Source organism: Podarcis raffonei, chromosome 1, assembly GCF_027172205.1.
Source record: "Podarcis raffonei isolate rPodRaf1 chromosome 1, rPodRaf1.pri, whole genome shotgun sequence".
Classification (NCBI taxonomy): domain Eukaryota; kingdom Metazoa; phylum Chordata; class Lepidosauria; order Squamata; family Lacertidae; genus Podarcis; species Podarcis raffonei.
This window is the reverse complement of record NC_070602.1, coordinates 16,841,688-16,856,138: the sequence shown is the minus strand read 5'-3', so window position 1 is coordinate 16,856,138 and position 14,451 is coordinate 16,841,688. Positions and strand designations below refer to the sequence as shown.

The 14,451-nt window shown below is 43.8% G+C and overlaps 1 protein-coding gene and 1 long non-coding RNA gene across 4 annotated transcripts in view; one reads left to right on the top strand and one right to left on the bottom strand.

Moving 5' to 3' along the window:
- BEGAIN (brain enriched guanylate kinase associated) overlaps nt 1-13,692 on the bottom strand; it is a 153,488-nt gene extending 139,796 nt beyond the window's left edge. The window contains exon 1 of one of the 3 annotated variants that reach the window (XM_053373425.1): nt 12,989-13,692. In XM_053373425.1, coding sequence (XP_053229400.1) covers nt 12,989-13,002 — 14 coding nt within the window. In that variant the 5' untranslated portion in view covers nt 13,003-13,692. The remainder of the gene's footprint in view (nt 1-12,988) is intronic. The other 2 variants (XM_053373337.1, XM_053373520.1) reach the window with 2 other exon arrangements.
- LOC128406306 (uncharacterized) lies at nt 7,292-7,883 on the top strand. Its single transcript, XR_008328467.1, has 2 exons — nt 7,292-7,444; nt 7,615-7,883. It is a non-coding gene; the product is annotated as an uncharacterized LOC128406306 (long non-coding RNA).
- Nucleotides 13,693-14,451: the final 759 nt, after the last annotated feature.

The window sequence follows — 14,451 nt, the reverse complement described above, 5'->3', positions numbered from 1 at the left end:
CAATATGCTGATGACACTCAGCTCTATCTGCTGATGGATGGCCACACCAACTCGGCCCCGAACACACTGACCAGATGCTTGGAAGCTGTGGCTGGATGGTTTCGTGGGAGCCGATTGAAACTAAATCCTTCGAAGACAGAGGTCCTATGGCTAGGTCGGGATGGCATGGGGATGAGGGACCAACTCCCTTCTCTTGCGGAGGCCCAATTAGTGCCATTGCCTTCCGTTTGGGTGTAATCCTTGACGCCTCCCTTTCCACGGAGGCGCAACTTACAGCAACAGCCAAGGTGACATTTTTCCACCTTCGCCGCATCAAGCAGTTGGTCCCTTACCTTTCCCGCCCCGACCTGGCCACAGTGATCCATGCGACGGTCACCTCCAGGCTTGACTACTGTAATTCGCTCTACACGGGGCTGCCCTTGAAGCTGTCCCAGAAACTCCAGCGGGTACAGAATGCTGCAGTGAGGCTCCTCACGGGGTCTCTGCCATGGGAGCATATTCACCCAGTGCTTTTCAAGCTGCACTGGCTCCCAGTGGAGTACAGGGTCAGATTTAAGGTGCTGCTTTTGACCTTTAAAGCCCTTCACGGCCTAAGACCCTCGTACCTACGGGACCGCCTCTCCTGGTATGCCCCACAGAGAGCCTCAAGGTCCATAAATAACAACACCCTAGTGGTCCCAGGCCCTAAGGAAGTCAGATTAGCCTCAACCAGAGCCAGGGCCTTTTCAACTCTGGCTCCGGCCTGGTGGAACGCTCTGCCTCATGAGACCAGGGCCCTGCAGGATCTGATTTCTTTCCGCAGGGCCTGTAAGACAGAGTTGTTCAGCCTGGCCTTTGGCTTGGAGCCAATTTGATTCCCTCCCTCCCTCTCTTTCTTTTTTCTTTTCCTTCTCCTCCTGCGATGAAGCTACATTTTAATATTTTAATGTTCCATTATTTTAATGTTGTATTTTATTTATTTTTTTAAGTTGTAATCATTAATCTTGTTTTATTATTGCTTGTAAGCTGCTCTGAGCCCGGCCTTGGCTGGGGAGGGCGGGGTATAAATAAAAAATTATTATTATTATTACATAAATGCAGATCCTTTTTTAAAAAAGAACAAGTTTGTGATTAGTTTAGCCTCACTCCCAAGCTCCGAGAATGCACACTCAGTCTTGTGAACACAACTCCGCAGCCTGGCAAGTCTCTAATAATTAGGCACAGTCTGCTTCAGCAGGTATTCTGGCAGCTGGGGAGGAAAACAGCACACGGACATTTCAACAAGCAGTTTCCCCTGTACTCGTGGCTAATTTCTGAGGATTTCCCAATTCTCTCTCCACCAAAGTTATCGTTAGAGCTGCAGTTCAAAAAGGATCAGGTGTGACACAGGAGGTCTGCACACTTCTTCCACCAACAAGCAGAATTGCTGCACAGAGATGTACATGCCTCTGTGTCTGTTCATAGAATCTTCTTACGCCAGTTTCTGCGTTTCGCCCACACACTGCTGATTTCATTCGTTCTTTCTCCTCTAACACCATTGGACAAAAGCAAATGAAAATGAGAAGAATCCCAGTTTTCAAAATGAGGGAGCTCAGCAGACCCCTGTGATGTCATTTGCTTAATATATATATTTTTTAATTCCAGTATGAGCTGACCTGATCCCTGCCTCCTGAACTAATGTGCTGATTTTTCTTCTCTCTGAATTTTGCAACACAGTTATTGGCTTCAAAACATAACAAACATGCATTTTAAATGTGCTTTTGAGATCAAATAATTTTTTCCCCTTTTATTAATTTCATAACGCTTATATATCTCGTGGTTTGCTTTTAACAAAACTAAAAGCTGTTTACAAGTAAGTGAAATGATGAAATTATCAATAAAGACAATTGTAAACAACTGATTTTAAACATTAAAAATAATTAAAAACCTGATTAAAACACATGCCAATATTCTACATATCTAGGTAGGCTTGCCGGAAGAAAACCTGATTAAAACACTAAGCTAAAAACCTGATTAAAACACATGTCAATATTCTACATATCTAGGTATGTTTGCCGGAAGAAAAATGTTTGTAGCTGGTGCTGAAAAGAGTACAAGGCACTGTCTGATGTCATAAGGCAGGGAGTTTCAAAGTATGTGGGCTGCCACAATAAAATATCAATTTCCTACAAATGTGGAACTCAGAGAAGTATCATGATTGAGAAGGCTGGGGGCAGAAGCCACACCTTCAGAGAACCTTGCAAATACTAATTGTATCGGAGATTTCTACAAGAGGAGAGTTCCAAAAGCTAGCACTGCCAGTATCTTCTTTCCCTGAAGATGCCACCCAGAAACAGTGCATGACTTTTTTTTTAAAAAAATGCTTTTATTAAAATGTTTTTAGTGTTACAAAACAAACAGGGAAAGGTACACATCTACTGTCTGCACTTTCAATTCATATTCTTTTTTAGTTTGTTTATATTTAGTGAGAGATGCTTTTGTCATAGACTTCTTGCGGTTGGCTTTCATCAGAGCGAGGGGGTGCAATCCGTTGGCTGCAGGACTGTTTGAGTTTACAGTGGCTTCCAGGGAATTGCTGGAGCAATAGCTATTACTGGGAATGCCTTGTGTGTTCTACAGGGATCTGTCCAGGGTCCTGAACTACTGCAAACTAGCCTGCTCTGCAGCTGTTGGCAGCACCACTGCAGGTTCCCAGCCTGAAAGCCAACCTTGGTAGATTTGGGGGTTTAGCCTTCCAAAGATGCATTTTGGACCAAACTCAAGACTCATCAGAGTCTGCTGTTGGTTTAAAAGTGTTTCAAGACTGGGAATTTCTAGGAAGGTTGCCAAACTGAGTGCAGACATTGAACCATAATGAATGTCCTACTTCAGAGAAGGGCTTGAATCTACAGGTAGTGTTGCCAACCCTTGACATGAAAAATTATAGCACCTGGGAGGTACCAAGGTTGTTGATGGAGCCAGGGGAAAAAGACTATGATTTCTGGCAGAACCAAGATGAGACTCTGGTGCAAAATCTGCCTAATTACCAGAGGTATATCTTTTGGATTCCAGCTCCCATCAGCCTTGGTCATTGGGTCCATGTTGGCTGGGGCTGGTGGAAGTTGTAGTTCAAAGTACCTGAAGGACACCAGGTTGGGAAAGGATGAAGCCAACGATTCAGTTATTGGTAGGAAAGAGATATCAAAGACGGAAGAAAATAACAACTCGAGTTTCAGATTCAAGTGTGCTATAAACATTTATGAAGTCTCGTATTTGGTTCAAGCTCCAAGGGCTGATAGAACTTAAATATATATCATATGGTCAATACTGAAGCTAGCATTCCAATCTAATATGGACAGCTGTGTGCATGTTTTATTTTAAGAAATATACCAAGAGATACAAAACAGCTTTGGTGGTAGATTGCAAAATAATTTCTGTTGGTGGAAAATCATGCAAAATGTAACAGTAATCCATTTTTCTATAAGTATGCCTGTACCCGTGTACAAAAATATTTTTTTGCATTTGTATTCAAATAACTTTCATTTGGAGTAGACTCATTGAAATTAATGGCCATGGCTAACTTGGGTCTGTTCATTTCTATGGGTCTACTCTGAGTAAAAGTTGCGTGAATACATCCCATGATATCCACAAATATAATATTTTTACCTGTTCAATAAATGACCTTACTCTTATGCTGTACATTGTCTGATATATTGAATAAAGCCTGTATACCATTGGTCTCTGGACAGAGTATTATCTTTTTATTTTATTTAAGACATTTTTATACCACTTAATTATTCAAATTTCTAAGTGCAATGGATTTCTAAGTGCAATAGGGCAAATGAGGCTGTGCCACACCAACCTCAGTCTGTCTTTTGCCAGCCCATGATCTGCCAACCTTTTAATTTCAATCAATCAAGGAACTGCCCTGTGTGTCTGCTTCCTCCTCCTCCTTTGTCTCAATGTTGCCCCTTATAGAACTCATCAGGGAGGAGGATGGGAACAAATTTAGAACAGGTTGGCTCCATCCATCGTTTGCTCTGGCTCCACTCACTATTTGGGTTCCCTACTTTCTGCCCCACACATCCCAACAGACACCAGACACCCCTGCCTGAGTGGTGTACATAAAAGCAATCCACCATAAATGGTCCAATAAAACAACAGAAATGTATCATAAAATCCTATTTCATGCAGCAGAGTCAGCAAGAGCCCAAGTTTACCATTGAAGCCTGTTTGCATCATATATAGTCACAAATCTATTTAAGTATTCTTAGGCAAGACACTGACTTTTACACACTTCCGAATAAGTGCTACTCAACCTCTGCTGAGAAACTATTGTCCTTCCTATTCTTCACACAATGATGAGTCACTTCTATGTCTATTTTAGAATGACAAATGGAATACTTCTGATTGACTCTCTACTGTACAACAAGCCCATGGTATCATCTGACTCTTAATAGCAAACAATCTTGTTTTGCATGAAGTATGTACCAAGGACTACTGGACTGACTTCAGTCTTGCATACCTGAGCAATGAACTTTGATTCCAGCATGCATTCGTGATATTCTAACACCTTGTAACTTCAAAAATCCGTTACTGATTTTTTAAATGTCTAAAGATAAATCATCACACAGTGAATCTAGAATGATTTGTAATAGATCTTTTATTTTCCTGCAGTTTTGCCCTGCTTTTTCTGGATAAACTTCCCCCTACATTCCAGAATCTCGCCTTGGGTATAATGAAGTTCTGGCTTCAACCTTATTGACTCTGCTCCTTAAATAATATTTTTCAGAGCACTGAATGGTTAAGCTAGGAAGTAATCATCACTTGTTTGAAATAAGGACTGTATTTGCCATCGTGGCAATTTCACCTCCTGTTTTGCCTTATTAATCTGGTAACTTTAATTACTGGGATACAAATATCCCAGGAAAGTGATCAGATAATAGTTGTACTCGGAGTGAAGCATTAATGTGAAATTTAATTAGTCTAGTTCAGTTCCTTCATGATGAAAGTCATACCCAAGAGCCTCAGATATGTTGACTCAAATAGATCATCCCACCCATCTCTATTATTTATACAGCACCTTTAGATTTTTATCCATCATTTGGACTGGCAGCAGAAATCCACCAGAAGCAGGGAGAAGAATGGCATATCCTAGCCATGGTTCCCCCTGGTTCCCCCAACCTGGTTCCCCCAATGTGTTTTGGATTCCCACCATTCTTTACCCTAACCTCTGACCTTGGCCAATTTCTCCTTACTTGGAATCTCCTAGTCTCTAGGCTCATCTAGACTTTCCAGATACAGGTCCACACTTTCAAACTGTGTGTCCGAATGGGTTTTCTTTGTCCCCAGTGCTTTTTCCATGGAAAACCTGGTTGCTGTTTGCTCTAATTCAGTGGTAAAACACAGGTTTTCTGAAGAATGGCAGATGAAGATGATGGACTATATGGAACCTGCCAAACTGCCTGGGAGACTCCGGGACCAGAGAGAAGAGACGGTGGAAGAAGACTAGAAGAAGTTTAAAGAATATTTGAAAAAATATGTTAATATTTAAATCTTAGAATAGCTTTGGAAGTGGATATAGGCTGTAGGGTTAGAAGTAGAAGATAGTGTATTTTAAAACAGTATTATTTGTAAGTAATAAAATGTGAAGATTTTTATGGTTAAAGTAAGCGTGATAAAAAAATGGTTAGAAATGATGATATATGTAACTGCTAAAGATGAGGTAAAATGAAAATCAGATAGGGGGGATTTGGGGAAGCCCACCTAACTATGTTTAGAAAAAATAAGGACAAGACAAGAATTTGTTCGTATTGTTTGTTTTCTGTTTGTGTTGTTTATTTGTGTTATAAAATGAACATTTTTTTGGGGGGGGGAAACAAACAAACACAGGTTTTCCTGGGGAATGCGCTGTAGTGGTGGTGGTGGTGATGGAGAAACCGCTTGGAAACACGGAATAGAGGTAAGTTTGGATGAGCCCTGTGCTAATGCAAAGGAAAACGGAAGGAAGCACTTTAAAAAATAAACTGATGCAGCATAAAATGTCAAGCTTCATTTAAGTCAATGTTATTCTTTCTACTGTACCATCAGTGCACACAGAACTTGATATTGTTATTTGTAACATAGGACATCAGTCAATGAAATAGTTGTGTGCACACAAGGATTAGTGTTAGGAAAACAAGACTTCTCCCCCTCTCCTCCCACCATGTGCCCCCACACTGTTCCCACATCTGCTCCAGAGGGTTGGGTGGAACCCCCAGAATGGATTTAGGGGGCATACAGGGAAAGCTGAGGAGAATATTCCATTGTGCAAGGATAAATCCTTGTGCTGACAGACAGCCCTGTAGCCTTAGTGTTATGTTGAATACAACCCATAATAAGCAAAAGGAAAGTCCCAGCTCCAAGAAATCTACAGCCTAAACTAGCCTTTGCCAACCTGATGCCCTCCAGACAGTGTTGGACTCCAACAAACGTAAAGTGAAGCATGTCAGGGCAAAAATGTTTAATTCCCCATAGGGCCTGAACTGACAGTGATGGACCAGGAATGAGAACTTGGGGTCACTAGGATAACTTGACGAAGATGTTGACCCAGTGTGTGGCAGTTGTGAAAAAAGGCAAAATCCATCATTAGGAAAGGAATTGAAACGAAAACTGCTAATATCATAATCTATGGTGGGACTGCATTTGGGATATTGTCTACAGCTCTGGTGACCTCGCCTCGAAAAGGATATTGCAGAGTTGGGAAACGGTCAGAAAACCACAGCCAACATGATCAAGAGGGTGTCATGGCTCCCCTGTGGTGAAAGCTTGCAGTGCTTGTGACTCTTTATAATTCTGCATGGCATGGAGAAAGCAGATAGAGAAAAGTTTTTCTCCCTCTCCCGTGACATTAGAACTTGTGGACATCATCCCTGACCACTGGCTGACAGGAGCTGAGAGTCCAAAACTACCAATTGAGGGCACCAACTTGGTGAATTCAGTCCATCCTAAACTGAAACAAAGTAAAATTTTGGTATGGCAAGGGGCTCATCATTCCCCTGAATTTGTGGCATAAACCAGATTTAAAATGTAAAGCAGTTTTTAAAAAAAGAAATAGTTATGAATAACTAAAATACCCAAGACAGTAAGGAATAAGAAATTGTGGTACTGACAAAGAAAATATCAAGGCTTCCTCTCTGTGGTGCTGCTCAGTTCTTCTACCTGTACCAATCTTTGATGGCATATAATCATTCTCCTGACCCACTCTCCAGCAAAGAGATTATGATATGCAGGATTACATCACAGTATTGAAGCACTGCTTCTTGCTGAGAAGGTTTGATGTGAAGAAGAATTCTGACCCAGCAGTTGTTCCGGCTGCCATGGAAGCAGACAATGGAACCCTGCCCCTTTCACTGGGCGAGTGCTGAGATCACACATTTTGCTTCTTTAGAAGAACCAAGCCCATATGACTCAGGCTGAATCCATCCCTGAGCGCATTTCTCTGGGAGTGAGTCCTACTAAATTCAACATTACTAGAGTTTCCTGAATAGACATACCTAGGATTATGCTGTTTGGGCTTTTGCAAACTTTGCTCGCTTTTTAGACTATTTGCTACTTGCTCGTTCATTTGCACTGTTCGTTCATCTTATTCTCTGAATTGCCTCCACTTTCGCACAGCAACATCATGGCATAACAACATCGGATTGTCTATGTAGTTTTTGCAAAGTCAAATCATTAAGTGCAGGACCCCAGATTCAGTGGGATCACTCTTGCAACTAATCCAGGAAGGAGAAGGAAGGAAAGTGGAAGCCAAGTGAAACAAGGGTGAATGTTGAAGATTGGAAAAGAGATGAATCTCAGTATCCATGGGACTTACTTCTGAGTAGACAGGTTTGTGAATGTGCTGTAAAACTGCTACAGTAAACCTCAACATTGAAACCAAAGAATATTAATCAGAGCTCTACTATTTAGTGTTCCCATCTGGCTTCTCCCATCTCCACATCTTTACAAAGATCTGTCTTGGAGTTCATGGTCCATCATCTATCTTTCAGTTTTCTACAGTGGGAGAGCCTTTCCAGTTTTACTACCTTTTAGTAAATATAAATGGAGAGATAGAGTTTAAATGAAGCCCTGTTAATGAACTCTTAACAACCCACTCACATCAGCATGCACTCTCTCTTTTCCTTTTAAAGCTGGGAATCTGTATAGATGTCGCTGAAACTCTCTCATGACAAGAGGAAATTATCTCAATTTTTACTTGTGATGATTTTGTGGGTAGCTGAGATATAGGAGGGACAGTCAACGTGGAGTCCTCCAGAAGTTGTTGTTGAACTATGGCTCCCACAATCTCTGGCTGAGCTGATTGGAATTTTAGTCCTGCCGTTTCTGAAGGCCACCATGTTGGCAAACCTCCTGAGCTACAGGAGAATGATGTGATTCACACAGGTGGTTATGATGTTGTGATATATATGTAAATGATATTGTGCAAATATCAGCGTAATTACAGTAAACTAGTATGCGACAGCATGTATTATGTGAAATGTGTAGGTAAGTATATCAGGTAAATTAAAATAAATGTTTGGCTGAGGTGACAGCGTTGAGAGGGAGTGGTAGAGAGGGTTTGGAAGATTGTGGCAGGGTTAGTGAGATCATAGAATCATATCCTTGGAAGGTACCACGAGAATCATATCTAGTTCTGTGGTTCCTGGTTAGCTAGTACTGTGGACCCCCTGTTTTTCAAAAGCCAATCCATGGACCCCTTACTTTTGAAAATGTTGTTATCTTTATGGTAGTTTTTTGTTATGTGAATGGTGTCACAGTCCTCTTGGGTGGGTTATGTGGACCCCCTGGGGTCCAAGGACCATCAATTGGGGACCACTAATCGAGTCCAATCCCCTGCAATGCAGGAATCTTTCAACCAACATGTGGCTCAAACCCGCAACCCTGAGATTAAGAGTCTCATGCTCTACCAACTGAGCTATTCCCTCAATATTGAAGATTGTGGGGCTCTCGGGCCCACCACCAGTGGTAAGGAGGATGTTGACTTTGAGTAGCGTGCCCAGGCACCGTTCGTGAGGAACTCACTGATGTCACTCTTGATAATTAGGAGGTCCATTTCTACCGAAGGAAGTCCAAGATGAACCTGTCCATCTGGAGTGGTGAGTCATGGCTGCACTCGGTATGAGGCCAACCAACACCTCCATGTTCAGGATGCTTCCACCTGCCATCACCCTTAGCTTCATGCCTTCCTTGTGCGGTGGCCTGAGCACCGAAAGCTCATCCAGGCCAACAGGATCTTGCTGAGGCTTCCTCAGCATCTTTGTGGTAGCCTCTCCCTCCTGCCTGGTGGGCTTGGCTGGCTGCCCCAGCTGGGGAGGCTGGGCTAACTGCTGGTGGATGGGCCGTGGCATGGCCAGAGCATCCTGAATATGAAGGCACTGCTGGGTCTCCTGGCTGGCCTCTACACCGAGTGCAGCCACAGCTCAAAGCTCATCTCGGACTTCCTCTAGTGGAAATGGACCTCCTGATTATGAAGAGTGATGTGGGTGAGTGTTATAAATGGAAATGCGTTGCTTAAAACAATATATTAGAAGAGCGCCACGCAAGCCAGATGTGATAACTCCAGGTTGTGCTCGTGTTGGGACAGCATCAGAGGCTATATACAAAACTGTCTTTTAAGCCAAGATGGCAAAAATAAAGAGAGAGCTGGTTGCATATCTAGAAGCAGCATTCTCTTTCAGATTTTCAGGAGACAGAGAAGCCTGTCACCTCCTCCAGCAAGGTTTTAAAAGCCCAGTCCTTGCATACACTCAAGATGAAATGGCCCCAAAAGGAAAAAAATAAAGCGCATTTTTAGGGAGTGTATTGCATTTACTTATGAGTGTCTTGCCTCATAAAACTACAGTGATACCTCGGGTTAAGAACTTAATTCGTTCTGGAGGTCTGTTCTTAACTTGAAACTGTTCTTAACCTGAAGCACCACTTTAGCTAATGGGGCCTCCCGCTGCCGCTGCGCTGCCGGAGCACGATTTCTGTTCTCATCCTGAAGCAAAGTTCTTAACCTGAAGCACTATTTCTAGGTTAGCGGAGTCTATAACCTGAAGTGTCTGTAACCCGAAGTACCACTGTATAGCTATTTGCACCGGATGTCAGACAGCCTGTTTTATGCAGGAAAGGGGACCTGTGCCTTTGGCATGCATGCGGAGTATATCAGTCCACTTTATTACTTTAAGAACAGGTTGCAATTGTCTCCTTCTTGCTGCCATGATGCAACCCTGATATACTGCTGTTGTGGTTTGGTTTTTTGTTTAAAAAATTGTTTTATCATGTAGTATATATTTCCACGTTGTGTCCTGCTCTAGGATTGAGTTTAATGATGAGTAGAAGATGCCTAAATAAATGAAAATGTAGAACCAGTCAGTTGAACAGAAAAAGAGGTACCTTTGACTAGTTAAAGCAGCAGTAGCCAACAAGGTGCTCTCTAGTCATGGTTGGACTACAACTCCCAGCATTCATAGCTATTGGCTATGTTGGCTGGGGCTTGGAATCTGTGTTGGCTGCTCCTGAAATCAGTGTTTGAAGTTCTGGGGCTACGAAGCCTGCTTAGCTTTCTGTGGCACTGCTTTGCCCCAGAATACCTTCTGTTATGATGTTATTGCTTTGTTTGGGGGAAACGCATTTTCTTTCAACCCCACTTTCCCATTTGCGAAAGGGACAGATCAGTGATCATATCTTATGGTATGTGATTGCAGAAAAATGTACAGCTCTGAAAATTTGGGCCCTTCTTGAGCTATTGCCCAACAGAGTCTTGGGGGGGGGGAGTTGCATGACAAAATCATTGAGCTGTGGCAGAAGCAAGAATTAACTTACATTGAATTCACAATTCGGTGGCTTTTCTGGCTGAATAATGAGGACTGGAGCATAATTCTGTTGACAATATTTCCCTTCGCTTGAAAAGGCCCGGCCAGCCCATCTCTTCCCATTCCTTCAACCTCTTCAGTCGAGGAAGCTCTGAATATTGCCAGACCACTGACTCCCATCATCCCTGAGCATTGGTCATGCTGGCTGGGTCTGGTGGGAGTTGGAATCCAACAACATAGCAGGTTGCAGGTTATCCAACTCTGTTCTGTATGGTATGGAAATACTGAAAGGAAGTGTAACATCTTCCACAGTTAGGCATGCCTAGAGGCAATATCCTATATGTGGGATTTGATTCAGTGTTGTTCGTTCCCTGACTGGTGGAATTTGATAACTAGAAGGCAACATGCACAATGATGGGTGAATAATGCAATCCTTCCCCAAAATGGTGCCACCCAGATGTTGTTGGATTACAGCTCCCATCATTCTCAACCATTGGTCATGCTGGTTGGAGCTGAAGGGCCACAGGTTGCCTTAAATCAATGGAGGACACAGAAGAGGACCCTTCACTCAAAGCAGCAGCAGCAAAGCTCTTCACAGGAAGGAAAGTAAATACTTTTGGACTACACAGACTCTTCCCATCCCCATGTATTTGTAGACCACTAATGAACCATAACGAACCTCCAGGCTAGTCCCTGATGGCCATGAGGCCAAGCAGTAATGAATGAGAAATGAAAGAAAGCTACCAGTGTCAAGGGTGTGTTCAGAAGCAGTGTCTTCGTGAATACTAATCCTGCCTGCACTTCCCCCAGCTAAGATCCAGCTAAAGCAACCCATTCAGTTTTCCTGTTTCCCCCCGTTTGTGTTCGTCTACCTTTTCATCAGAGCTTTGCAACTTTCTGACACTTTTTAATAACTTTGTGGCCGCCCTTTTGACACCAACGAGTTTGAAAGCTGTATTCTGTTGGCTCTACCGATGGCAATGGCTTACTGGAAGCTGTAGGAAAGACTCTTGATAAACCCCAGATCTTTAAACAGAAATGGAGAACCTGTTGGACTCCAAATCCCATCAGCCCCAGCCAGCACTGCGAATGGCCAGGAATGATAGGTACCATAATCCAACAACAGTTGGAGAGCCACAGGTTCTCCATCCCTGGCTCAGAAAACATTTGGACGGTAATATAAACCTTGTCAAATCACAGGGAGGATGTAACATAGCTCCAAACCCCACTGTATTGCATACAGTCCAAATCCTATGCATATTTACTTTGAAGAAAGTCCCATGGACTTCAGTGAAGCTTATTTCCAAGTGTGGACAAGATCATTCACACTTAATTGTGCGCTGTACAAAAACAAGTCGTAATTGGTTCCATAAGAAATCTATGGCTTTTCCTTCCTTCCTTTCTTTTTTAATGCCTTGCAACGACATACAGAAACGAAACCTCCCAAGCAACACTCAAAACATGAGCTCGGAAACTTGCACATTTTCCAAATGCCATCTCCCCTTTGATTGAAAGCAGGGGGCTGATGCTAAGAAGAAACTTCTACAGGCAGACAACATTTTGAACACAGAAGAAATGACTCAAAACAAAACCCCAGCTAGAAAATAAACATAAAACAAAAAAACCAAACACCAATATTACACCATTTACACTGAAACAAACAACAGGCAATTGCATGCTTTGATGCAAAGTTGATTCCCACCCAGCCCCTCAACTGACAGCTCTCTCTTCCTCTTCTTTCCCTGTGAATTATTTGATCTGGCTTGTTCTCACTGAGCAGAGGAAGCATGCTCTGGCAAGAGACCCAAGTGGTGGCTACTGCGTTTGCTTAATCGACTGTATCGCCTCCTATTTTATCTGGCAATGGAAACATGGCATTGTGCAGACAGAGGCTCCTTCTGACATAGACATCTTTGCAAAAGGCTCTCAACAACCATCCACCACCCCAGTTTCCTCCAGACCCCTGAGATTTCCAAAACCAGGCAACCGAATCTACTTCCAGATAGCCAAAGCACCCCAAATAAAGAAATGAATGGTCTTCAATCAGTATAAGACCCAGCAGACCGCCTGCCTTATAACAAGCAGTGCAGGAGGGCGGGTGGGAAGGGAGGGGAGGGGAAGAAGAAAGAAAGAAGAAAAGAAAGAAAGAAAGAAAGAAAGAGAAGGGGAGACCCCCAAACTGGTTGACTTACCTTATTTTCTCCATCTCTGCCGCAGAGGCCTACAAGAAATCAAACAAACAAGGTGCAAGTGAATGGAAAGGGAGCAGCAGCGTTCACTCGGCAGATTTATGCATAGTTCAGGCTATCCAAAAAGGCTGGCTGGCAGGCTTGGATGGCTGCTGCCGCCGGCTCCCGTCTACCGAGCCCCGGCCAGACCCGGACCCCAGATCTGCATGGGAGCAGCAGGGGTGCACGTTGACTGGTGAACTCCCGAAGAACGCAGCAGCAGCAGCGGCGGAGGCAGCAGCAGCAGCGAACACGCTGCAGAAAGGCTGGCGAGCTCCCCAGGAGACATGGGCAACACGGAATGACTCAGTTTGTAGCGCCCAGGCGAAGAAGGCAGAGGAGGAGGAGGAAGGTGGAAGGAGAACCAGTAACAGGTTACTGTGCCGAGCGGGTTCCGCAGGAGAGAAAGTTGAAATCGAGGGGTGGCCCCGTCCAACAGGAGCCAAGGGAGGGAGGCAGGCAGGCGCGCACCAACGTGGCACATAGACGCTGCCTCGATCTCCAGTTTCTCTCCTCCCTCGCCCTCCCCCCCCAAAACCCCCACACCACCTTGGAGTTTTTAATTCATCACGTTTCCCCGAGATCTCGGCAGATGGAGCGCGCGCACGCAGCTCGAGCGAGAGTTTCAGGGATCGCGTTAGGGTTGTTGTTTTTTGTGTGTGTGTCCCCCACCCACCCTGTAATTCATGGTCTTAATTCATCTCTCTCGCATTCCGCCTTGCCCTTTAAGATCCACGCCGGGGTCCCTTTGATCCGCACCGGCAAGAGGGTGGGGGGAAAGTTTCAGGCGGACTCCTTTTTTTAACCCCTGCTCCGCCAGACCCGGCCAAGGAAGGCACCCCTCTCCAACAACGCTTGCCTCTTTGGGAGCCTGCTTAAACATTTGCTTCCTGAGATCTGCCCAGATGAATCTACCGGGATGGTGCGGGGGGAGGAGGGATTCTGTTGCAGCTTTTACCATACTAGTGTGTCCTTCCTTCCTTCCTTCCTTCCTTCCTTCCTTCCTTCCTATCTATCTATCTATCATCTATCTATCTATGTATCTATCTATATCTATCTATCTATCTATCTATCTATCTATCTATCTATCTATCATCTATCTATCTATCTATCTATCTATCTATCTATCATCTATCTATATCTATCCCTGCATCGTTTCATTTCTTTTGAATTCTTTCCCCTTTCAATGTATGGCATGCAACCATTTTATTTACCCTCGACACAATTCTCTCCAATATTTTGAGCTGTCAGGCTTCTTTTGGCCCCGCCTGCCCTTCACACACATCTAGAGTGGGTGGGCGGGCTTTTCTGCTTTTCCCCTTCCATCCCAGTTTTTTGTGAATTAGAGGATGAAAGCGCCAGGGCGAGTCTGGGAACCCGACATCTCAAAAGTATATTCCCATCCTTTTTTTTAGTCCCAGAAGACC